Source organism: Apodemus sylvaticus, chromosome 23 (genome assembly GCF_947179515.1).
Source record: "Apodemus sylvaticus chromosome 23, mApoSyl1.1, whole genome shotgun sequence".
Taxonomy (NCBI): Eukaryota; Metazoa; Chordata; class Mammalia; order Rodentia; family Muridae; genus Apodemus; species Apodemus sylvaticus.
In genome coordinates, this window is record NC_067494.1 from 5,426,333 (window position 1) to 5,454,140 (window position 27,808).

At 37.8% G+C, this 27,808-nt stretch overlaps 1 protein-coding gene across 2 annotated transcripts in view; it reads right to left on the reverse strand.

The window, feature by feature from the left end:
- The window catches only part of Themis (thymocyte selection associated), a 223,532-nt gene that overhangs the window by 154,392 nt on the left and 41,332 nt on the right, over window positions 1-27,808 (reverse strand). For both annotated transcript variants that reach the window (XM_052169729.1, XM_052169730.1), the window contains exon 2: window positions 15,248-15,409. In XM_052169729.1, coding sequence (XP_052025689.1) covers window positions 15,248-15,409 — 162 coding nt within the window. The remainder of the gene's footprint in view (window positions 1-15,247; window positions 15,410-27,808) is intronic.

Consider the following 27,808-nt stretch of genomic DNA (forward strand, 5'->3'; position numbering starts at 1 on the left):
GTTTTTGCATGAGAAATAAACAAAAAATATATGAAAATATATTTAGTTTTTAAGAAAACGAATGAATCAGGTCCCCAAAAAACTGAGAGAGAGCATGGTGCATACATGGGGATGGGGGAGGGGAATCATGGGAGAGGGAGGGGAAAGGGAGGATGATCTCCAGGAGGGGAGATGGAGGGGAGGGGGAAAGAGTCAAAGAAGCGGGGCTGGCAGATGGAGAATCCATTGACTGCGCTAGAAACCGTGCCTGAGGAAGCCTAGACATCAAACTTCACAGAGAAATGATTTATGCAAGATACTTTAGAGTCAAGGAAATTGGGTTTATAGAAATAAAGGCATGAGAATGCCATCTTACAAAAGAAGATAACTACTCACATTTGAAGTTAACTGTAACTGTGCAGAGTATGAAGAAGACAGAACCTGAACATAACCCCAAGATCTAAGACACAGATGCGCACAGGAAGGTGGAAACTATGGGAGTATAAACAGAGGCATAGAAAATCACAGATCAGGAAAAACTCACAAAATCTTCGAAGTTGGACTTTTTTTTTTTTAAGTGAATATCTGAAAGACAATCAAATTAATTAGTCCAAATTATATTATTAAAAATAAACATGTTCCTTGTAATCTGCAGGAAAAGCACTAAAAAGTAGTGTAAAAGTCTATTTTATTTCTTAGATTGGATTCTTTAAATGTCTGTGACATGTATGAGCTGAAAAGTCCAGGCTGACATTAAGTACACATCTGTGACTCAGTAAGACGCCTGGCGGAAGGTGAAGGCTGTGTATCTGCAAATACAAATGCCAACGAAATTCTATGTGAGAGATGAAGCTGGAGTGGTACAGGCCAAGAGACAAGAAGATGAAATTGCTCTCTAAGGAAATCCAAATTGCCCACAAGGAAAACTCATTTACCAACTCATAAACGATTGGAATGTTATCAAAGCTTACCTAGCCCAAGGCAAGGATGTCAATGCCAGCTCTTCTAGCCGTCTACTTTAGAGGAAGAAGAAAACCATCATTGCCAAAGCAGCCCACTCTACCCACCCTGTCCCACCTAAGGTCAGGGGAGGCTTCCATGAAAGTCATAGTTCAGAGGCACCGGCTCGACTTGAGAATGAGACCTACAGAAGGCATATCCTCATTCTACACCTTGTCATCTTTCATTATAGGCATATATAGTACCAGTCACACTATATATGCCTGAGCAGCTGTCACTCATGGCTGGTTAGCAAGAAGAAAATTATAATGCATACATACTCAAAGAAAAGTATACATTTTGATGAAACAAAATAAGTGCTGGGGTCAGACTCACGTATCTGAATCACTCTGAGAACAAGGGAGAAATATCTCAAAATCTTCTTGGAAAACAAGCAGGAAATACAGTAATGCATCTTAAAAATCCAAGAATATCCACAGACCATGAAAAACAGAAGATACAAACTATTTATGATAGCAATGTCAAGAGAAGAGATGGCAAAAAAACATGAAGAAATAATAAGTAATATGTTTCCAAATTAATGCTAAGCATAAAAGCAGGTTCAGTACAGAGATTCAGGGAAGCCAGAGGAAATAGAGCAGGACAGAGGGCAAAAACTGCATCTCAGCAGACTACAGAATATTTACTAAAGATTCTGGGGCCTGAAAAGCTATGGTAGGACAAAATCGGCATTGAATCTACTAGAACTGTTAAACAAGACAGTGATGTGAAATTCATAAAGTATTTAAGGAAAACAGCCCACTGATCTCAGTCTACAAATAGTGAAATTGTCCTTCAAATGTGAATGAAAACACTCTCCCTGATAAAAATCAAGGGACTCTGCTGTCATTAGAGACCTGCCTCACAGAAAGTTCAACGTTTATTCCATATTCTGTATCAATGTGCATGTGTGCATGTGTGTGCATGAGCAGATGTATGTGTGTGTGCACAAGCATATCTGTGCATCCATTTGCACCTGTGTGTGTATGCATGTATGAGTATATGTGCATGTGAGTGCATGAGTGTACATGTGTATGGATGTGTATGTGCATAGACCTCTCTGTGAATGTGTTTGCACATGTGATATGTGCATGTATCTATGCATAACACACACAAAAAGCGCTCTTTTAGCACCTTTAAAAGATCAAGAAAATAGAATGATATTTGGCTGGAGTAATGAAAACAAAGAGAGAAAGTAGACAGAAATACCTCAAATCAAAATAGACCAAGATCTCTGCAGATCCTGTGTCACTGCAAGTGTTAGTAAGTGCACCATATGAATGAACACGTTCTCACCATCTTGCTAGCCTGCTTGAGACAGTTACCTCATCAAAAGACACAATGTGCTGAAACTACCAAAGAAGGAACAGAATCTCTCAATAGATGTATATTCATCAAAGAAATTGAATTAATAATTAATGACTTCCAGACAAGAAAATGCCAGGCCCAGATGGGGTTCACCACTAAGTACTTATGAACATTTAAGAAACAAATTATGAAATACATTATAATATTCCCTAAAGATAAAATAGGGTGATACCTTCTGATTTCATCTAGGGTAATCCCAACATTATCCTAATGCCAATGTAATAAGAAAAAAATGCTATATAGCAAAATAGTTTTCAATATACTGTCATTACTTTAAGTGTAAGAATCCCTGAAAATATCAAATTAAATCTTATGCAGGTAGAAAGAAATTATATTGCATGATCACTGTGTTTCCTATTTACTAATGTAAGAATAATTTGACATTTAAAAATTAATATGCTATATCATATATACAAGCTAAAAGAAGAAAATCTTATGATCAGAGTGATAGATGCAGAAAAAGCATTTGACATTATATCCACAGAGTACAAAAAACAATAGCACAAACGTCAACAAGTTAGAATCAAGACTTGCAAGACAGTGGGGAACTTGCTCTGTAGATGACAGTAAAGGAGAGCATGGCCTCTTGCACTTTGTTTTCAGAACTGCACTGCTCACCAGTCATAGGAGGCTCAAACCAAAGTCTCTCTGTTCACAGATAACACATTTGTCCATGTAGAACATCTTAAGTAAACAACAGCAACAACAACAACAAATCCCAGTTAATGTCAAATAAAACCATCCCTGAATAAAGGAGACAATTCCAGCAAGGAACAAATGGTTATATTAAATACATACTTTTGTAAGCAATAGTTAAGCAGTAACTGAAAATTTAAAAATGTTCACACATCAAATGAGGTACAAGAAGAACGGAGGAGTGGCCCCTGGTTCTGGAAAGACTCAGTGTAGCAGTATAAGGCAAAACCAGAACAGGGAAGTGGGAAGGAGTGGATGGGGGAACACGGGGAGGAAAGGGGGCTTATGTGACTTTCGGGCAGTGGGGGGGCCTGAAAAAGGGAAATCATTTGAAATGTAAATAAAAAATATATCGAATAAAAAAAGGAAAAAAATGTCATTAATATGCTCAAAATGATGGGCTGGCAAAATGGTTTAGGAAATAAAGATTCTGATCACCAAGCCAGATGACCTGTGCTTGATCCTCAGGATCCATATGGTATAAAAAGAACTGACTCTCACAAGTTGTCCTCTGACCCTTACTTGCACATATTGGCCCCTGTGCACCTTCCCCAATAAATAAATTAAGATGTAGTAAAAAAAATAGGTATCTCTAAATACAATAGGTATAACTATATCAAAATATATATATTACTCCAACAGAGGGCTAATATCCAATATATACAAAGAACTCAAGAAGGTAGACTCCAGAGAACCAAATAACCCTACTAAAAATGGGGTACAGAGCTAAACAGAGAATTTTCAACTGAGAAAAAACAAGTGGCTGAGAAGTACCTAAAAAAATATTCAACATCCTTAGTCATCAGGGAAATGCAAATCAAAACAACCCTGAGATTTCACCTCACACCAGCCAGAATGGCTAAGATCAAAAACTCAGGAGACAGCAGGTGCTGGCGAGGATGTGGAGAAAGAGGAACAGTCCTCCACTGCTGGTGGGGTTGCAAGATGGTACAACCATTCTGGAAATCAGTCTGGTGGTTCTTCAGAAAACTGGGCATGAGACTTCCGAAGGACCCTGCAATATCACTCCTGGGCATGTATCCAGAGGATTCCCTGGCATGCAATAAGGACACATGCTCCATTATGTTCATAGCAGCCTTATTTATAAAAGCCAGAAGCTGTAAAGGACCCAGAGTCCCTCAATGGAGGAATGGATACAGAAAGTATGGAATATTTACACAATGGAATACTACTCAGCTATTGAAAACAATGAATTTGTGAAATTCTTAAGCAAATGGATGGAACTAGAAAGTGTCATCCTGAGTGAGGTGACCCAATCACAAAAGAACACACATGGTATGCACTCACTGATAAGTGAATATTAGCCCAAAGCCTGGAATACCCAAGATGCAACTCACAGACCAAATGATACTTAAGAAGAAGGAAGAACAAAGTATCAACAATATGAACAACCCAGTACCCCCCCCCCAGAGATCCCAGGGACTAAACCACCAACCAAAGAGTATACATGGAGGGACCCATGGCTCCAGATGCATATGTAGCAGAGGATGGCCTTGTTGGATATCAAAGGGAGGAGAGGCCCTTGGTCCTGAGAAGGCTAAATGCCCCAGTATAGGGGGAATGCCAGGACAGGGAATCTTGAGTGGGTAGATTAGTGAGCAGGGGGACAGGAATGGGTTAGGGGATTTTCAGATGGTGAGGGAACTAGGAAAGGGGAGAACATTTGAAATGTAAATAAAGGATATATCTAATAATAAAAAAGAAATATATATATTTAATAGTTATATATATATATATAAAACTTCTCTATAAAGAAGAATATAAAATTCTGATAAAAGCAAAACTATCTAAACTTACAGAATAATATTCTACATTTATGGTTATCAAGTATCACTACTGTAATAAAACCTCAATCCTTCCCACCTAGAGCTACAAATTAATTATAATTCCAGTCAAAATGCTGGGAAGTTATCTTAGTAGTATTATTGAAAGCTTATAGTTGATACGAAGAGGGAAAGAAACACAGAATAGGTAACATTTGGAACAAGAATGACAACTTTAGAAGAAGAACTTGACATCACGAATTATTACAAAGTAAAGAACAGTATAGAGAAGGTGTTGTTAATGAAAAGATAAAAAGAACAATACGATACAATGTATAGTACAGAAATGATTCCATAGAAACATAAACCAACAAAGAAAACAAAAGAAACATAATGCAGTTTGAGAACTTTGAGAACTAAAGGTACTAGACCATTGCATGCAAGAAGTGAATATAGGACTAGAACTTACAACCTTTGAAATATTTTTTAAATGTAATGCTTGAGTTTGTTTTACACAACTTGTCTTTTCTCCCAATAAGACAGACTTAACGTAGGTTGGCATGACAGATCCTTCTCGATACGGGGTGGGGGTTCAGTGTGGGTTCATGTTTTACAGATTAAGTTCCCATTGGTCAATGGATGTGGACCATCATTTCATACCCCACCCGGTCCAGTGCACCAGAAGATGCACATCTGTATCTTTGTGAGCTTTAGTGTGTAGTCCTCTCTGCAGGCTTATCCTTAGAAGTGACACTGCCCCTGGCCTTGTCCTGAATACCCAGGACAGGGACAGAAGAGTAGTGGCTTTATAAATATTGGTAGGACGGGCAGTGTGAGTCATCTTTGAAAATGAGACATCTCTTCACTCTCTACTTAAGAAGTCATAGATGGCACTGGATCTTAAGATGAACATTAGATACAGTTGTAGAGCATAATTGAGAAAAGAAACAAACTATAAACTAGACTTTTTAAAAACTTCTCCAAAAATGAGAATGAGAAGGCAAACCACAGATTTGAGAAAAAACATTAGCAAAACCTAAATGTGATCAAAGGTGGATATCGCAAGTATACAAAGAGTTTATAATGTAAGAAAACCATTAGCACATTGTTTAATGGGAAAAAAAGAAATCTTCAACTAATACCTCATCAAAAAAAAATCCACCTGGAAAAAAAACAAAACAAAAACAAAAATAATTCCACCTGGGAACTACAGATTAAAAGACTTTAATACCACAGATTTGTATGTATAGAATGCCCAAAAGCAGACACTGCGTCAATTCCTAGTGAGGACACAGAAAAAGAATGTTTATTCATTGTTTATAGCAGTACAAAATGTCATTTTTCAGGACAATCTGGTGCTTTTTTAAAATAAACATACTGTTGCTATCTTTACTATATAGTCCAATAATCACAGTGGGGAGACTTCTCTTTTTTTGGTATGTTTGGTTGGCTGATGTTGGTGTTTTGGATACTGACTATCACTAAAGAGTTTTCTACTTAATTTTGTTATGAACCCAAACTTCTTTTAAAATGTGAAATCTATTAAAATACGAAGAAACTAAAGTGGAATGCTAAAAACAAATCATTATACAAAAGGTAGATAGCAATGAGAAGTACGTATCATGAAATCAAAGGGTAAAATAACAGCAATAAATTCTTTACTGTCAGTTATAATATTACTAAAAGTAGATAAATAATGATTAAACTACACTTAATATGATAGAAGAAAAATATCAAAGCATATACTATGTGAATGAAAAGAGACTTTAAAGACATAGTAGCTAGAAAGTAAAAAGGTAGATGATGGACTGCATAATTAGTTGTTAAAAAATAAGAAAGCAAAAAACAATTGAAACTATTTTAAACCATACAAAATATAACAGGGCATGTTAGTGCACACTTATAATCTCAGCTCTCAATAGGCTATGGCAGGAATATTGTTAAAACAGTGCCAAGGTTGACTATAAATCAAGAGAATGTTTAAAAATTAATTGAGACCAAATTTACATTTAAAAATGTTATTACTGACAAAGATAACATGATGTTAAAAGAGACTCTCCAACTCAAAATGACTAGCAATTATACACACACACACATATATATCTCCATACCCTCAAAGTATATTAAACAAAACAGTACAGAATTTTAGGGATCCAAATAGTACAAGGAGGAGAAAGAGGAAGAGGAGGAGACGGGGGAAGAGGAGAAGAGGAGGAGAAAGAGGAAGAGGGGAAGAGAATGAGGAGAGGAGAATGAAGAAGCAGAAGAAGGAGAAGCAGAAGCAGCAGCAGCAGCAGCAACAGCAGCAGAAGAAGAAAAAGAAGAAGAAGAAGAAGAAGAAGAAGAAGAAGAAGAAGAAGAAGAAGAAGAAGAAGAAGAAGAAGAAAAGAAGTAGTTCTTTTTAAAAGATATGCACACTATATATTCTTTGATGAGCATATTCTATCCCCTGACCCTGTTCCACTGATCTCCCTTTTCATACCCATACCCTTTCCTGTTTATTTTTTCCCTAAATAACTCCTGTTTACTTTTATTTAACATACACATACTTGATTTTAATAATGGGCATGCTGTTGTGAAAGATCAAGTAGGGAAGATCACCTAGGTGGTGTAAATACTTCTACAAATAAGTATCTTTAATAGACTTATATATGGTAGAATATATATTCTTCTATATAGAGTATAAAAACAAGTCTCAGTATATTTTTAAATTTGAATTTAAAAAGTATTTCCTCTGATAATTGAATTAAATTAGAAATCAACTGTAAGAGGAAATTTTAAGAGTTGCAAATAAAACAAGATGTTTTAAAATACATTTGGGGGGGTCTTCCTGTTATTTAGTGACTTTCTTTTCCTTATTTTTGTTTTGTTTTTGTTTTTGTTTTTTTTAAGATGTTTTATTTATTATGTATAGAGTTCTGATTGCATGCATTCTTGCAGTCCAGAAGAGGGCACCAGATCTCATTGTAGATGATTGTGAGACACCATGTGGTTGCTGGGAATTGAACACAGGACCTCTGGAATAGCAGACAGTGATCTTAACCCCTGAGCCATCTCTATACCGTGTTTAGTGTGCTTTTCATGCATTTATTCAGTTTAAAGTTTCTCAATATATATTTCTTTTACTTCCTTGGTTTGGGTCTGTCAAAAGACAAAAAAGAATTTTGAAGTTGTAATAAATGTGATATAATTTATAAGTTTCTAAACAGAAAAGAAAACAATTTGGTGAATAGACAACTTTAGAACAAAATTATTGATAGCCACACAGATTAGAATTCTAGACTGCATGAGGAACCCAAATACCTTAAGCTCCAAAATTTCTGAATAATTCAATAAATGGACCAATGTAACTAACAGTTTTAAAAAAATATGTTCAAAATCCTTAGGCATCCAAAAAATATTTTCATACAGCATTGGGATTTCATCTTATTCCCACCAGAATGGTTATCATTAAGAAAATAAATAATATCAATTTCTGGCATGGAAATATTAATTTTTACAGCCCTATGAAAATAAATATGGAGATTCCTCAATAAGCTAAGGGGAGGACTAACCTATGACTCAAATATATCAAACTGATCTGTAAGCCCACAGCCTATAAACCAATATATGATAGACATGTCATCTGTATTTTATTGCTGCACTTGCACAGTGAAGCTATATTTAACCATAAAGAATGACATTATAACTTTTTCAGAAAAAAAATTGACATAGATAAAGATGATGACAATATCACTTGTTTCTACTTCTCATTTATTTGTAGGTCCTAGGTTTTCATACAGATATGTAAAATGACATAGAGTATACATATATATGCAATCATATTTTTGTGAAGAAGCAAGAGTCTACATGAAATGGGAATTAATAGGAAAACAGGAGAGGTGAGGAAAGGAAGAAAAGAAAGCAAATGTACCCAAAGAACATGATACAGTCATGAGAATGAAGCCTATCACTATGCATAATAAATATATACCAATAAAAATTTGTGTTAACAGTTCTACAGGGCTTTTAAATTTTAAAGTATAACTGGAGTTAAGATGAAAAGTTTTAATGTAGAATAAGCATCTGCTACTGTTGAGATCTGTGATAAATGACCTTGAATCTGATATTTTCCCCTACTGATAATAAAGAAGAAACGATCATATAGGTTCTTGGGGTCTGTTTTTGGAAGAGAGCATCCCCCTATCAGCCTTGCTCACCTCCATTTTAATTCTGACCCTTTTAACAAGACTCACTTGTAAACATCTTTAACCGTTTTTACTCAATTAATGAAAAAAAGTCATGCTAACTCCAGCCCAAAGAGAGTTTCAAATAGTGATGACCTTAGACTTCAGTCACTACCCAAGTGCTTTCACTAGTCTAATAAGAAACTATTCCTCTATCTGAAAATTCTGAACATTAAAACTTAGTAAATGTTTATTCTGTACATCTTGTTCTAATCACTGAGAATTACACTGATAAATGATTTTGCTTCTGCTCTTAGCCACCTTGTTATCTATTAGATCATGCTAGTCCAACAAACACAAAATTAATTCCAAATACATATAAAAAGCAATAAATTAAATAATAAAGGCACAAAAAACATTTGCTTCTACTTGCAACATTTTGGAAGCAAAAGCACTCTGTGTGTTTAGGGAATGACTGTTCTACAAAGGAAGTTCCCAGCGAGAATGGGCTACATAGTGACCCTGTCTCATACACACACACACACACACACACACACACACACATATACATACACACATTCATAAATATGTATATATACATGTGTATATGTACATGTGCATATGTATATGCACATGTGTAATATACATATGTATTTATACATATCAGTATACATATATACATGAATGCACATGCATACATATGCACATACATGCATATGCATACAAATTCACATTGACATACACAAATACATATATATATGCAGAGAATGATTACATCTAACTTTGCTACTTAGGAATGCTGACTATAAAGCACTGATTCTCAACCTCAGGTTCATGTTATTATTACCTTGGGAGCTTTGAAGAAACTTCATGACCATACTTCACCCAAATAAATCAGGATACCTCCTGCATCATAACTTTCTAATCTCCCTAAATGAGTTCACTATGCAGCCAAGCATGAAAACCATCATTATGAAAGACCAGGAAGGTTATAAAAGAATGAGTAAGCTTTTGGTTGAAAGGAACAGAGAATTAGAGCCCTTGAAAGAATCTTCTCCTTAATATAACTAATTTATTTTCACTCTCCAAATATCAGGTCAATTATAACATTCTCTGAAAAGCATTTTCTGACTTCCCCCCATGATATCAGTAAGAATCTTAATAACAGTAATATAAGTTTTCACTATTTTATGAACTTTGCTATATTCCAGATGCCATAACAAGCACTTTAATTATGTTTCATTATTATCTTCCACAAAGGCACTAGGAGACAAGTAGTAATATTAGTATTTAACTTTACATACAGTGAAAAAACATAACATGTCAAGATAATTCAACCAAATCATGGTCAAATTGCTTGTAGAACTACAAAATTCATGTTCTGAAACATGACCTGCTGATCCTATGTAGCCTTTTACATAGCTCAGGCATATGTTAATCATACTGTGAAGCATATTATATTGTAATGCTTTTGTGGCTAATTTCATTCGATCCTCACTTATTCATCCAATCGACAGGTGTTTGAATGTATCCTCAATGTAGGTGGTGATAGAACTATGAAGACTGGAAATTAGTGCGGAGGACACATTAACAAATAACTAACTGGCCAAACCCTGCTAGCCTCTTTTTATAAATGAAGGGTTTATTTTGAGCCACAGCCATGACCAACTGATTGATCAGTTTGTTAACTGCAGTGACCTTCATGTTACAAGATTGCTGTAGAGTAGTTATGGCACCAATCTGCCACAAAGCCTTAAAGTTTACTGCCTGGCTGTTTAGAGCAAGTTTGACAGCCCAGAGTCTAGAGCACAAGACAAGTAAATCCGATGATATGCATGCTGTGGTACCCGCACTGTCAGAATGAGGAGACACAGGTAACCTGCCCCTGCCAAATCCTGCACTCTCTTGTCCCTGCTCTGAGCTGGAATGGCCAGCACTCCCTTTCCACAACCCCCAGTGCAGATGCCTCCTGCCTTTGAGGAGGGAAGAAAGGGGGAGCCTGACCTGGCCTCCACATCTAGCACTGAACATTGTACTCCCTCCCTTCTCCTGATAATTCTAACCAATAGCACTTTCCTGGTACAGATGGCCCTTGCCTTTGAAGGAGGAAAGAGTTAATATCCTTGAGGTGATAAAGCCCACTCTTGAGCTATGGGAAAAAGACAATTAAGTGTTCCCAGGCAGCTGTGACTGCTTTGTAAAAATCACAGCTGCCCTCCTATAATGGAATTAGTTACTTCTTCCTTCAGCTGCATGATTCAGCTTTTCTGTCTAAACAAATGTTATCAGGTTTGAAGGACAGCCCTCTATTTCCCCTTTCATCTATATCTCAAACCCCTGGACTCAAACTTCACTTTCCTAACCTATGCAGCTGGAAGAACTACAATCCGCAACCACACTCTTATAATAAAAACTCTCTTTGCTTACTACATCAGTATCACAATTTCTATGTAAATTTCTTGCTTTTATTCTTAAATTATATTTTTGTGTATGGGTGCTTTTGCCTGCATTTATGTCTGTGAATCACATGTGTGCCCTGGTGCTCACGAAATCCAAAAAAACAGTGTCAGATCCTCTGAAACTGAAAAAATTATAGATTTTGTGCAGGAATCTTCAGTTCCAGAACTTTTCCTGAAACACACAGAACCAATAAACCCCCTCTGGTCAGTGATGTTAAAGACCTTCCAAATTCTAAATATCTCCCACCCAGAACTTACCACCTCTTGTTGGTTATGTTATAAAGCTAGACCCTGCTCTTATGAAGACATTGGGTTAATAGCTAGATAAGTGTCTAAAAGAGATACTGCATATAGATGGTCACAGGAAGGTCCAGCTTTAACCCCACAGACCATATTAGGGCAAAGTACCTTCCAGGGTAAGGTCCTCCTGTTGTCCCAGCACCACTGCAAGTAGACCATTCTCACAATTCATTCCAAATAGATTATTCCCCCAGAACAAACATCACCATGGTGGTCTCATTCAATGGGATTGACCCCATGTGTGCACGGAGAGAGGTCCTTAATTCCTCTATCCCCAAAGAGTTCTATATTCTAGTCCAGTTAGTACCCCGTATTACCTATTATTCAAATAGTGTTGAAAACTCTGGTAGGGCATGTTGAAAGAGACTCCATGAGACAGAAAAGTGAACCCATCTCCTTAACCCTCGCCCTAATCCTAGGGACAGGAGTGGCCAGAGCAGGCACTGGGATAACTACACAGATGTTGCCGGAAAAGAATTACAGTAACTTAAAGATAAACATAGATAAAGGTATCCAATACCTAAAAAGAATCCATCTCACACTTGGAGTGTAAAGAGACTCTTTGGCAGAGATAATACTACAAATGGGTAAGGATTATACTTAGTGCTTCTACAACTAAGAGGGTTATGTGTCACTTTGTGTGAGGAGTGTTGTTTCTATGTCAACCCTTCTGAAATTATTAGAAAATTGTTAGCCAAAGTCAGAGGGTATAAACAGGCATCAAAGGGAATGGGAAAATTCCAAGAGTTGCCCCTCGCCATTTGATTCCTCCCCTGATTAACAACTCTCATCTGGGGCCTCCAATCATCATTTTACTACTCCTCAATTTTTGGCCATACATTATCAGTAAGCTATTTCAGTATATGAAACAGAGCCTGGGAACTATTCAATTGATGATAATGAGGTCACAGTATCAACAAATTAGCACAGACAACTCAGATTTCGGAGAGCCCAAGTTAGGCCTCTAAAATTACTAGCAGAGGGAGGAATGAAGACACAGGTAACCTACCCTCATCTCTGTGAATTAAACCCTGCACTCTCGTGTCCCTGTACTGAGCCAGAATGCCCAGCACTCCCTTCCCCCAACCCCCTGTGGTCTTTGAAGAAGGCAGATAAAGGGGACCCAACCTGCCCTCTGCTTCTGGCACTGAACATTGCACTTCCTTGTCATAATAACTCTAACCAATGTCACTTTTCCAGTGTAGATGGCTCTAAAGATGCAAGAGTTGGTATCCTTGATTGATAAAGCCCACTCTTGAGCTATGAGAAAGAGACAGTAAGTATTCCCAGAAAGCTGTGACTACTTTGTAAAAGCACACTGGCTATAATAGAATGAGTTACTTCTTCCCAGGCCAGAAAGGTCCTTCTCCAGCTGCGCAATTCTGCCTCTCTGAACAAATGTTGTCAGATTTGAAGGACTTAATCATGTAATGTCATCTTCATTACATGCCATATATATATATGGCATGTATATGTATATGTAAATGTAAATGTATGTGTATGTGTATGTGTATGTGTATGTGTATGTGTATGTGTATATGTATATGTATATAAAATCAAACCCTAGACTCAAGGTCGCTTTCCTAATCTGTGGAGTGGGATCCAGGTCCACACTCATATAATGAATACTCTCTTTGTTTATTACATCAGTATCACAATTTCTGGCCATCTCTTGGGGTTCTCACGAACTGGGCATATCATGAACATTGGAAAAATATATATGAGTAGGATGGAGGGCAACCAGTTCCTACAACTCATGTGTTGGAAACCTTGGTACAGTTACCTAGATAAAGAGGAGCAACCACATCAGTAAGATCATGTGCGAGCAAGAGAGGCAAGTGACTATTGAAATAATAGAATGAATATGACTGCATGATGCTAAATAGTTTTTATATACCTCATGAAACTGTAGCCTGTTTTTTTATCATTTAATTGGAGAGGGCTATATGGGCAGGGCTTTTTTATATAGTCCAGGTTGGCCTCGAAGTCTTGATATTCCTATCTCAAAATACTGGGATCATGCTCATGCATCACCACGCTCAGCCAACAGATTTCCTGACTCTCATTCACCCATCTAGAGAAGCACATGGCAAAGCACATGTCTAGAAAACAGCAGTTCTGGGGTGTTATTGCACAGTAAAGTGACTACCGTTAACAGTTATGAACTGTATGTTTCAAAAAAGCTAAAAGATAGGTTCTTACAATTTTCATCATACAAAAAAACTAAATAACTGATAAGATATAGATATTTAACTCTATCTAAATATTATGTATACATATATTATATTACTTCATTAATGTGTTTATGTTGCTATGTAACAATTAAAAAGAACCTAACCTTAAAGAACCACTAAATACTTGTAAATATTCAGTTATTTCTTAACTAAAATGACTAGTTCCTAGGAAAAAGAAGAATGAGAGATGTTTAACAGGTTGTCCTTTGTAGATATGGAATTGATTGACCTATAAGAATTTTATCTTCTTCAACCCACACAACACACAGCCTGGTATGGGAAGCTAGAACCATTGCAATCTGTAATTCTAGCACTTAGTTGCTGGGAACCAGAGAGCTTGGCTCAACGCCCCCAGCTGAGCTGTTTGCACAGGTTTCTTAAGAGCAAAACATCCCGTGGCTTAGCTTGATTCCTGCCTTCCTGCCCAGTGTGGTAGAGACTTCCCAGGTGCCTGACCCATGACTATAATTGATTTTTCCTGTTCCCTTCCCTGACCTCTAGTATATATATTGCTGGTTTCTCAGTAAGGGGAGCGGGCGCATTCTCCTTGCAGAATGACCTGTGTCTGTGTGTTTTTAATCCCCCTGGGAATAAACTGCTTGAAGAAGATCTTCCTGTGTTGTGTCATTCCTTGCTGGCGAGGGTAGTCGCAACACTTAGCAGCCCAGGCAGAGCAATCTTGAGTTCAGTGTCAGTCTGGATTACTTGCTAAGAACCTATCTCAAAACAATACCAGCAGCAGCAGCAGCAGCAAGAGAAACATTGCAGGATATTTGATCCCATTGAGAACCCCAAGATTGTGAACTGGTAAAACCTTGTGGTATATCTCAGACTGAGGATACACCTTTAGCCCAAGACCTTTTAGTTTATTTTAAACAAGTACTTTGGTGTGTCTCAGCCCTTGTACACCCCTTTAATCCAAGAACTAAATAAAGTCACCTCTAGGTTAAGAGGCAGAGCTGGCAACCAGCTGACAGAGGTGAACGTAAGTAAACAGAAAGGAGGGACCTTAAGCTGGAAGATACTTAAGACAGTGTGAAGGAGGAGAAAGCGGTTTCCTTCTAGGATGCTGGTGGAAGAGGAAGAGCAGGGTACTTTCTCTGACTCTCGGAGCAAGGAGGCTTCCACCACAGTACCTGACTCCTGAATCTTCATGTGCTAAAATCGAGCAGCTGGGATTTTCATTTTTTAAAACAACAGAGAAGGGTTGGAAAGCTACCATTATTTCTGTTTTCTGTGAAGTGGATGTAAAGAGACTGTACCTGGAAAATTCATGGGCAGCTCAAAAGGCTTCAGAGACTCAGAACCTCTAATATCACCCTCACAAATTTCAGCCATGATCTTCTTAATTTTGAGACCTGTGATTTTAATCACTTCTCCTGTTGACAAACAGCATTCATTGCCAAACATCTCATAAACAGACCCTGGAAAGGAAAAAAATATTTTTTTTAAAAAAAGGTTCAACAGTGAAGAACAAAACAGATGTGCATGGCCGCATGTAAACGGTTCTCACTTAATTCCTCCCTAAGCTAAACAGAAATTTAAGCTGGCTATCCCCAAACTGTAGACCGTGTACCAGGGAACACGCTGGATTTTCCCTCTAACCACCAGGCAAAATAGAAACAAACAATCTTGTTGGTTGGTTGGTTGGTTGGTTGGTTGGTTTGTAATTTAATTTGTGGCTTCCCCATCACCTTTAGCTCATTTATTCAAGGTCAAACCATAGTCGCCCCTTCCCTGCTAGGATATTTGGTACGTTTTGCCAGGTCACAGAATTAGCCCATGTAAGTTAGTAGCAATTTGAGTATGTACTGCAAACACGGCTGTGATGGAATCCAAGACCCAAAGATAGATAACGCCAGGACTTCATACTAACAGCTTCCTATTTATTTTTCAGATCTGGTTCTTGTGATCAACATAAATTTAAGGCTTCTTGTCCATTTTCATCTGTTGCTTCTTGACAAGTTGGAGACAACACTAGATATCTTTAAGGCAATAGGTGGCAGAACAACCCAGCAAAACAGAAAAAAATCACTTCCACTTCAGTTCAGGGTTTCAGCCTCCTTGACAAACCTTTCATCACAGATGCTAATGTTGGGGCTTTTTGTGTATCTGCTAATGCAAGGAGAACAGGCAGGGGAACAATCAAACTATGAGCTCCATAAAAATGAGTGGCTATAGTTCTGGACAGCGGCTCTAGTCTAAAGAGATCTCATGGCACCTTTTCTGAAATACAATTGTGTCACAAGTGAACAGTAGCTTATAACTGATGTAAGGGACGTTACACAACTTCAGGCCATCAAACAGGACAACAACCCGTCCCTCCCTCCACCGGGCTCAAGGTTTCTTGACCAAATTAAATGTAGGGTTACAAGGACACAATGCTAGCTTTGTGGGCTCTCTGAATTTTTCTCTTTTGAAAATAAATTCTCTATTTCCCTTTCTTTTTTAGCATCCTCACAGATTCTGGTCTGATATATGGCAAGATAATTATAACCCTTTCACAACATTCACGGTTTTGGTAAACATTTCTAGAGCTGGAATTTCACCCAGTTCAAAACTCTCTGATTGTATCTGTGATTCAACAGGGAACATGCTGTGACACAATCAAAGAAATCTGAAGGGTCTTGATGTGCACAGGGACAATTTACATAGAGGCACGGCCACCCCTAGACAGCCTAAGAAAACAGATGTCTATCATACAGAGAGAGACAGAGACAGAAAGAGACAAAGACAGAGAGATTATGGTGAATAGTGACTTTTCTGGTTACAAACAAAATGGTAGTCACATGTTAAAGAGCAATTTTCTGTGTTAGCGTTCGCATGATATTCTTATCCTAATATTAACAAAAAAGGCCAGAGGGCAGGGGTGCTGCTAACAGCCTGTGCAGAGAACATCAGTCTTGAAGAGTAGCTCGTCTGGTCCTTGAGCTTTTAGTATCTGAGCCACAGCCCCTTTTGATTACTCATTCTACTTCTCTTAACTACTTATGTTCCTGCACTTTCATTAACCTTATTACATGGAGTTGCCAGTTTCAAGCACTTTATGAAATAAATTGAAGAATAAAATAAATAATTTTTTAAAACACGGCAATACTTTCTGTCAGTGACCTCAGAACACATATTTGCTATGATAAATCACATAACAACAGTTTATACCACTACTATTATATCATCCCGTATTTAACTGTTCATGAGGTTATTTTTTATTACTCTCAATTCAAGTTCAAGGTTCACTGGGACAAATATATGACATTATATTTGTGTATGATTACAACACAACCTTTCATTCAGTCAGTAAACTGAATATGTTAGGCCTCGTGATTGGTAGTATGTTTTAGGAATAATATATGTAGTCTTTATCCACAGAAGCCCAGTCCTTCAAAGAGTGAACAGGTAGATAGACCATTTCAAAAGAACATGAAGAAGATGTAGTATATGAAATGCAGAGTGTTGTAAAGTTTCAGAGGCAATTTGTTTCCGTGGGAAAAAGATGAGAAGGAATCCAGAGGAGACTGCAGCCAATGTGGGCTTCAAAGGATGAGTCACATGATGCAAGGATGGGCAGAGAGAACAGCATGGGGAAGGCACAAAAATGCAAAAAGAAACTTCTGGAAACTTTCAGCAGTTTATTAGGCCAAAGCTGGATAGTTACAGAGGGGAAGTGGTTAGTCATTAGGGAAATGCAAATCAAAACAACCCTGAGATTTCACCTTACACCAGTTAGAATGGCTATCATTAAAAACTCAGGAGACAGTAGGTGTGGACAAGGATGTGGAGAAAGAGGAACACTCCTCCCCTGCTGGTGGGATTGCAAGCTGGTACAACAACATTGGAAATCAGTCTGGCTGTTCCTCAGAAAACTGGGCATAACACTTCCGGAGGACCCTGCAATAACTCCTGGGCATATACCCAGAGGATTCCCCAGCATGCAATAAGGACACATGTTCCACAGCCCTATTTATAATAGTCAGAAGCTGTAAAGAACCCAGATATCCCTCAATGGAGGAATGGATAGAGAAAATGTGGTATATTTACACAATGGAATACTACTCAGAAATTAAAAACAATGAATTCATGAAATTCTTAGGCAAATGGTTGGATCTGGAATATATCATCCTAAGTGAGTTAACCCAATCACAAAAGAATACACATGGAATGCAATCACTAATAAGTAGATATTAATTAGCCCAGAAGCTCTGAATTCCCAAGACACAATTCACATATCAAATGACTCCCAAGAAGAAGGAAGGAGAGGTCCCGAATTCTGAAAAGGCTTGTTCCAGAATTGTAGGGGAGTACCAAGACAGAGAAATAGGAGGCGGTTGATAGGAGAATGGGCAGAGGGAAGAAGGCTTAGGGAACTTATGGGGAGGGAGAAACTGGGAAAGGGAAAATCATTTGGAATGTAAACATAGAATATAGAAAATTTTTAAAAAAGGGATAGACAGAGTTAAAATTACACAATTTTTTAAATTAACTTTACACTGAACAAAACAATTGTGTGAAGTAACTTTAAAGTTAGGGAATCTACATTTCCAGTTATCAGGGTCTGGGAACAAATGCCAACTTAATAAGAGGTCATTTGTACTCTAGACATTAACTACCCAAACTCTAGTCCACCATGTCACCTGGGAGCTTGTTAGAATCTCTCGGTCAGACTTGCTGAATCAGAGCCTGCATTTCTAACAAGATCCCTAGATGGTTAATAAGCACATTAAAGTTTGTAAAGCATTGGTCTGGGCTGCAAGTACACAACTGAAATAGCCTCTGTTTGGGGATTGTTTAAATAGAGGTTAAAGTAAAATGTGCCACCCTCCCACAGAAAACCTTGTGCCACTGAGGTGGAGAGGGGCAGTGAAAGGAATTGCAATATTTGTTAAGGAAAAATTTTTCTTAATCATATGAAATAGGACATAATATAATTGAACACCTTTTAGGTGAAAGTGTTGAACTTAATTTCAGTACAATGAGCGTCTACTCTTCAATACGATTTATAGCCGACTGACTGGCTGGGAATGCCATCTCCTTTCAAGGGTTCAAAGGAATGCGAAATTCAAAAGATAAATTTGTGCAAAGTTGTATATCCATTTGTAGGGGCAAGAAGCCAGAGAGTTTTATGACAACAAAATTATGAGTTTTAGGTACCACATGAAAGTATCTGGTCTCTCTTTAAGCAACTATCTCTCTACTTAATAATAAAATGAAATTCACTTATTATCAGAGTAAGAACATCATGCGAATGGTAATACAGAAAATTCTTTAACATGTGACCACCTTGTTGGTTTTAACAAAATAGGAAAGTCACTATTCACTATTCTCTCTCTCTTCCTCCCTCCCTCCCTCCCTCCCTCCCTCCCTCCCTCCCTCCCTCCCTCCCTCCATCTCTCCTTTCCTCCGTTCCCCACTCACTCCCTCTACTTTTCTCCTTGACCTCCAGTAAAACCGAGCACACTGAAACTAATAGAAAAGAAAATAGGGGAAACCCTTGAGGACATAGGCACAGGGGAAAAGTTCCTGAACAGAACACCAATAGCTTATGCTCTAAGATCAAGAATTGACAAATGGGACCTCATAAAACTACAAAGTTTCTGTAAGGCAAAGGACACTGTCAAAAGGACAAAATGGCAACCAACAAATTGGGGGAAAAAATCTTCAACCCTACATCTGATAGAGGACTAATATCCAATATATACAAAGAACTCAAGAAGTTAGACCCCAGGGAACCAAATAACCCTATTAAAAATGGGGTACAGATCTAAACAAAGAATTTTCACCTGAAGAAATTCAGATGGCCGAGAAGCACCTTAAGAAATGCTCAACATCATTAGTCATTAGGGAAATGCAAATCAAAACAACCCTGAGATTTCAGCTCACACCAGTCAGGATGGCTAAGGTTAAAAACTCAGGAGACAGCAGGTGTTGGCAAGGATGTGGAGAAAGAGGAACACTCCTCCACTGCTGGTGGGATTATAAGGTGGTGCAACCACTTTGGAAATCAGTCTGGCAGTTCCTCAGAAAACTGGACATGACACTTCCGGAGGACCCTGCTATACCTCTCCTGGGCATATACCCAAAGGATTCCCCGCCATGCAATAAAGACACATGCTCCATTATATTCATAGCAGCCTTATTTATAATAGCCAGAAGCTGGAAAGAACCCAGATGTCCCTCAGTGGAGGAATGGATACAGAAAATGTGGTATATTTACACAATGGAATACTACTCAGCAATTAAAAACAATGAATTCACCAAATTGTTAGGCAAATGGTTGAATCTGGAAAATATCATCCTAAGTGAGTTAACCCAATCACAAAAGAATACACATGGAATGCAATCTCTGATAAGTGGATATTAATTAGCCCAGAAGCTCTGAATACCCAAGGCACAATTAGCATAACAAATGACTCCCATGAAGAAGTAAGGAGAGGTCCCTGGTCATGGAAAGGCTTGATCCAGCATTGGAGGAGAGTATCAGGACAGAGAAAAGGGAGGGAGGTGAGTGGAGATGGGATGGAGAGAAGAAAGGTTTATGGGACATATGGGGAGGGGGGAACTGGGAAAGGGGAAATCATTTGGAATGTAAACAAAGAATATAGAAAATATATATATATATACAAAAAAGAAAAAGAAAAAAAGAAAATGTCTTACGTAGTCCAGGCTGCTCTTTAATTCATGTTGCAGCCCAAGAAGTCGACAGACTTCTGGTTTTCCTGCTTCCAGCTTCCCAGGTGTCTGAATTACATCTTGTGCTGCCACACCCAGCTTACATGGTATTAGAGATCCACCCAAGGGCCTTGTGCTTGTGAGACAAACACCCTACCAGTCACACAATATCCTCAACCTCACCTGTGCTGTACTTGGAAGACTGCTCAAGGGTCGTCAAAATTAAGAAATTGTGTCAGTGACAGGTAAGAAGGGCATGTAGCTACCTGTAGATTTCTGAAACAGGCAAGTTTCCCATATTTTGCTCTTAGCAATATAACACCTCCTAAAATATGTTTTCCTGAGTTTTAATATAATGATGAGTTTTAAAAATAGGCAACTTTCAAATTCTCAGAATAAGCATGTATGTGTGATTGGTTTTTAGACTTTTACTGATATGTGTGTCTGAAATATGTTTGCTTATATATAGACATACATATTCAAGTAGTATTCATTCCATTTTAACTAGGATACATATATTTTGAATATGCAAGTCTCGAATCTATTAAATCTTTACAGACTGATTCTTTCTAAGTCATAGCATATGTATTCAGGATAATGCCAAACATCAGAGCAGACTGGAACAAAGCAGCCTGTTTTCACTCATCAAACATTGCCCCTGAAGGCGGTCATGAAAGAGCCATGTGCCTTTGAAATACCTTTTCTGTAATGCTACTTTGTTCAATAGAAAGGACACATTAATATCCTTTTATGAGCTCATTCCTCGCTTGACAATCCATATAAGCAATGCGATGATCACATAGGAACAGCTGAAACAATTGGTTCAATAGACTTTTTTTTCCTTCCATTTCTCCTCAAAGCTAAAAACTATGTGGCAGCCAGGAAAGAGAAAGTCCCATTGTCTAGAGGTTTTCTTCTCTGTGCTCAAATACACTATACTACAAACTATGCCATGTCCTTCATCCCTTTACCTCTTCATAGACCTGTCTAAGTTCAACCAACCCTAAATATTCAACTAACACTCATCCTCAAAACTTCCTTATATGCAACCTAAAGAAATGCTCATTTCCTCCTGTGCTCTAATGCCACTTTGTACACATTACCTGATAGACCATTAGGGACTGTCATCATAGCTTGATTTGGTACATAATTGTTTTATTATTGACATAGTGTACATTTTGGGGATTTACTATGATTTCACAGTAAAACATGTTAATTAAATGTACAAACTTAGGCTAGAAAGATGCCTCAATGGTTAAGAGCACTGACTGCTCTTCCAAAGGTCCTGAGTTCAAATCCCAGCAACCACATGGTGGCTTACAACCATCAGTAACAAAATCTGACACCCTCTTCTTGAATGACTGAAGACAGCTGCAGTGTACTTACATATAATAAATAAATTTATCTTTTTTAAAAAATGTACAAACTCTCCCACTGTTCTACCCACACAGCTATTATATACTTTCTGTCCCATTACTAGATCTCTAGTAAATATTTTCATTACTAATATTTACTGAAATGATAAGTTTTAGAAATTCATGTGATTTTTTATATGAGCATGTCCTCCTAGTCAAGGGTCTATGTGAGTTATAATTTTTATCAGCATATTTACTATGAAATTGATAAACACATGTTAGATTGTCTCGCTGCCTTCTGAATACTCTAAAGAATGTACCTGGTAGATGGTTCTTCAATGTGATTTCTCTTTATGGTTTTCTATATTAGGTAAAAGGGGTTGAACCTATGTCCTTAGGTTACACAACTGGGCTACATTGCCATCTCTTTTCCACTTTTTATTATGACACAAGGTCTCACAAAGTTGCCTAAGCAACTAAAACATGCATCCTTGGCCTCTTGACTCACTGGGAATCCAGGTATGCACCACCAGGCAAGGCTGTTACTTTCCTTAATATTTGGCAGCTCTCTATGCTGGACTTTACAGTGACAATCTTATGAAGATTTGTAATAAACAGGGATGAGTTAGGAAGCCTTACTTTTACAATATAGTGGCTAGTAATTGCCTGTGGTATATAAGCTAGTATGTGACAATGTCTAGAGAGCCATTCCAATAGACATCTTTGCTCCTTATAAATATGTTGATGATTCTCTGCTCAGGCATAGTATATATTATCAGTAAATAGCCTGCACATAAAGGAAGCCTCTATATATGAAATTATTATATTGGAATCATATCCCTGACATTGTGGTTGATAAAGCATTAAAGATACCATTAGAGAGAACTGTTCAGCTTTTCTGTATAGTTCACCACTTGAATCAAGCTTAAAGGAACAGGAAGGAGCTGGGATAGACATTTGCATGCCAGGGATTCTATCAAAAGATGTTCCTATCTACTCAAGACCAAGACAAATTCTTCTCCACCATCTAAAGAATATACCTAAAACTAGATGAACATGCTGTTCAAATGCAGTGTTGGGATCACTGGGCACATGGGCATAAGCCTGATGCTTAACTAGCAGTAGAGCAAGACCACGACTGTTAATGAGAACTGATCTTTCAATTCATGTTTTGCTCATCCCACATGTCACTCAAAAAAGTAATAAAATTAACGATGACTGCACTCAAAAGAATCTGAGGGAGATCTCTATGGATGTGAAGAAGATGGGCTTCTTCTCATTAGCTAGGAGTTAAAATATTATCTAAGAAGTCAAGCCTAAAAATAAGAGTATGCAAGACATCGAAGTGTATGTAGGTGAGGCTTTGAAAATCTGTATTTGGGGCTAGGTGTGGTGACACACAGCTTTACTCTCAGCACTCAGGAGGCAAAGGTAGGCATATTTCTGTCAGCTTGAAGTCAGCCTGTTCCACATAGTGTCAAAAGTCATCTAGGAAAGGCTAAAGCATACAAGTGAATTTTCTGGACATGGCCCACCATTTTGCATGGACTATGATGGGTGAGCTCTGAGTTTCAGGGTCCTTAGAAACTTTATCACAGGATTACTTTGTTCAACTGATATGGCTTTCCTGTCACTATTACATAGTCATTTAGCCTGCTCTATTGGGCAGATTTTCTGCAGATCAACATGAAGATATATTCTCATGGAGTAATGTTGTATAGACAAGTGGATGGTTTCATAATTCCTGATTATGATTTTATAGAATTCCTAAATTTATACAGGTAATTTCCTGCCCCCTATAAAATAAAAGCTGTAAACAGAGTTCTGTAAATCTTCCTGTATCATGGATTAATTGCACTAGGGTAAGAAAGCAGATTTGAGACAAATTTACAATCATGGAAAACATTCCTTCTATGTTAGGTGTGAGACCATTATCTGGTAACTAAAGATCATGAACTGGAAATGGACAGTTTATTTTAGGTACAAAGACAGAAAGTAAAATATTGACTAGTTTATTTATACAAAACTTCAAAACTAAAAAGAAACAATGTTAATGATTTGTCTCCTGACAAAACTAGGCTAACTTGTGACATAAAAATTATTGCTTTAAACTGATAAAGAACTCATGGGGGCTAGTAACAGATAATGTTTTGTGAGATACTAGTCTTAATTGAAATACATGTGAACAATTCTGCTGTAACTCCTTAAACTTTATTAATCTATGACATGAATTATTGCTTTAAACTTATGTGAACTTATGGAATGTAAAAATGCTTAGAAACCCATGTGATTAATTATCCTGAGAAACTATAAAAACTAAGAACCACAATAAAATGACAGTGTGACTTTCTTCAACTTTATCCAGTATGTGTGACTCTCTGTTTTTTTTTTCCTCACTCTTTTCTTTTCTCTCTGATTCATGAAGAGTTAATGAACTCCAAGCCTCTGGCCTGGTCATCAAAGGACCCTTGAACAAGAGAAAAAGGGGCCCAAGTGTAGCAGTGAACTAGTTAAACTGTTTCATGCTCCCAGCAGGTCACATTTCCAGCCACCTGCCAGAGCCCTCACAAATAAAAGACACACACATGCAGGCTTAATTTTGATATGCCTTGAAGAAAAAAAAAATATATATATATCAATCAGCATTTCTTTTTTTATTCAATAATATTTTTTATTTACATTTCAAATGTTTTCCCCTTTTCTGGCTCCCCACTCCCCTAAAGTCCCATAAGCCCTCTTCCCTCCCTCTATTCCCCCATCCAACCCTTCCTACTTCCCTGTTCTGGTATTCCCCTATACTGCTGCACTGAGTCTTTCCTGAACCAGGGACCACTCCTCCGTTCCTCTTGGACATCAATTAATATGTGGATTATGTCTTGGGTATTCCACATTTCTAGGCTAATATCCACTTATCAGTGAGTGCATACCATGATTGATCTTTTGAGACTGGGTTGCTTCACTTAGTATGATGTTCTCCAGATCCATTCATTTGTCTAAGAATTTCATGAATTCATTGTTTCTAATGGCTGAATAGTACTCCATTGTGTAAATATACCACATTTTTTGTATCTATTCCTCCGTTGAGGAACACTTGGGTTCTTTCCAGTTTCAGGGCTGCTATGAACATAGTGGAGCATGTGTCTTTATTGCATGCCAGGGAATCCTCTGGGTATATGCCCAGGAGTGGTATAGCAGGTTCCTCTGGAAGTGTCATGCCCAGATTTCTGAGGAACTGCCAGACTGATTTCCAAAGTGGTTGCACCATCTTGCAATCCCACCAACAGTGAAGGAGTGTTCCTCTTTCTCTACATCCTTGCCAACACCTGATGTCTCCTGAGTTTTTAACCTTAGCCATTCTGACTGGTGTGAGGTGAAATCTTAGGGTTGTTTTGATTTGCATTTCCCTAATGACTAATGATGTTCTAGTCTTCCCCTCGGCTAACATACATTTCCCTCCAGTATTCCTGGCTTAACACCTTCCAAACTCTATATTTCATCTCTGCTACCCTGCTACCTTCTAGGGGGCCTTCCCCCATAGGTCTGTATTCCCTTTCCACCTACACTGCTGGAGGCTTCCTCTCTTGTAGCTCTTAAATCTGATCCTTCTCCCTCTGAGTCATGCATCATTGCCCAGCCAATGGCTGTATGACCATTCTTTATTATCAATTGAAGCCAGCTGGGGGCAGGGACTCTCAGGTCAGGAAGCATGGCTTTTGGGGAGCCAAAATAAGACAAAGCATTAAAATCAATTCCCAACATTCAAATAGTTAGCTTCTTTACTTAATCCCCTGCATCTTATATGCAGAAGTTAACTGCCAGCAACCAGTGACTTTTGGCCACAGAATAGCAAGAGAAGTTAAATTTCCAGAGGCCATCAGCAGAACGGTAAGAGAGAGTTATAAGACCAGAAATCATCAACCTTTGGCCTTCATTCTTTGCCATGTCACTCTCAGTACTTTTGAAGGGCAGGAACCATCCCTGGCAACATAACAAGTTCCAGACCAGCCAAGGCTACATACTGATACTGTATTTCAAAAGAAATAAAATCTGAACAAACAAAATCAATGAAAGTACTTATGGACTGGAAAGAACTGAAAGAAAGGAGAGAGAGGTGGGGGGGGGGGGGAGAAGTAATTTAACAACGTGTCTCTGACTTTATCCTGATCTTGGGACTCTTTTCTCCTTGTGGGTTGCCTTGCTTAGGTTCCATATAAGGACTTTTTACCTTGTCTTTTATCTTGCTTTGTCCTGTTTCAGTGTTGCCTCTTATAGGCCTGCTCTTTTCTGAAGGGAATTACACAGAGAATAGATCATGGGGAGAGGGGAGTTAGGATGGGAGCTGGGAAGAGACAAGAAAGGGGATAATGTGGTTGGAATATATTTGAAGACAAAAAAATCTATTTTCAATAAAAGAGAGCAAGAGAGAGCTGAAATTTACAACTACTCTAAGTGATAAAAATTCAATCATGAGAGTTTTACTCTTGAGGAGAAATAATTCAGTGTCTTAAATGGCAAAGTCTATTAGATTAAACTAATTATTAATATTGTACTATAATGTTCTGCACATACTCATTATTACTGATGTAATCTTTAAGATCTTTATGTTAACAATTGCCAGAGCAAAGAGATGGGGTAAAGGGTGGGAATCCCTATATGAGATGAATATTTCTCCTATGTAGCCCTAAAGCCTTTTCTATTCTATGACAATGGGACAGATGCGTAATTCCTCATCTCTTCATACTATTGCTGATCAAATATCCCTACATTTTACCCAATTGTCAAGCAATAGAATGACACGACAAATAATAATAAAGTGCCTTAGGAGTTGGCTCATTGTTTTTTAAGTAAGGAGTTGGTATCATATATGTGTTTTTACTTTTAAAAGCCTGCCTATGTTTTATAACTTAGATGCTAAGTAAAGCTACTATATACCTAAAGTTATAAAGCTGTTCTTTACCTCCCACTTAATATGAATATAATACTCGTGTTGGTTCTCCAGGGCTTCAGGTGCACTGTACAAAGCTTTCTGTAAGTAAAGCTTTACCATGCTGTAGATTTCCCTAAAGTTATTACCATTAAAGTACTTAATTGCCTATTATGCTTATGAATTATTGAACAGAAATCAAGAGTAAAGTTTTTAAAAGTTTTTACCAGTATTTTTGAAGGCCAGGTTCACTGTATTAAATAACAGAAACTAGTATTTTGTGTGGGTTTCTTTTCCTTAAGTTTTTATCATTCATTTTACTTGTAAACTTGTATCATTGTAGTGTGCACTCAAATAACAAAATGAATGGGGCCATCACTATACAGAAGCATTTAGTGAGTACTAGATCGAAGCATATGACCACAGCCAAACAGGGATCCAGAGGTCGTCTCAAGTGGTTCAAGAATAAGCAAAAAAACCTCATACACAGAGAGTTTATTGGTATTGTTAAACATAACTATTTGATTCTAATGATGGTACCAGCACTTGGATATACATTCTAATCAACTTGACAGTCATAGTTCTAACTGCAAGCTATTACAGTAAGATTCTGGTTCCTACATTATTCTCTTCTGAGTTGTACTGGACAAGTTCTTGGGCACAGTTGACCTGGGATGCTATGAGTTACTGAATCTACATAGCCATGAGCATGCTAAATGCCTGGATGAACTTTGTGAGTTTTAGCTGTAGAGCTTAGCCTCGGCCAGTATTCTCTATGAGCAAGATGACAAATATCTGTGGTATATTCTACCACTTTTGAACGCGTTTCCAATGGACTCAGAAATGACCTAATAATCATCTTCCACATAAAGTTCCTG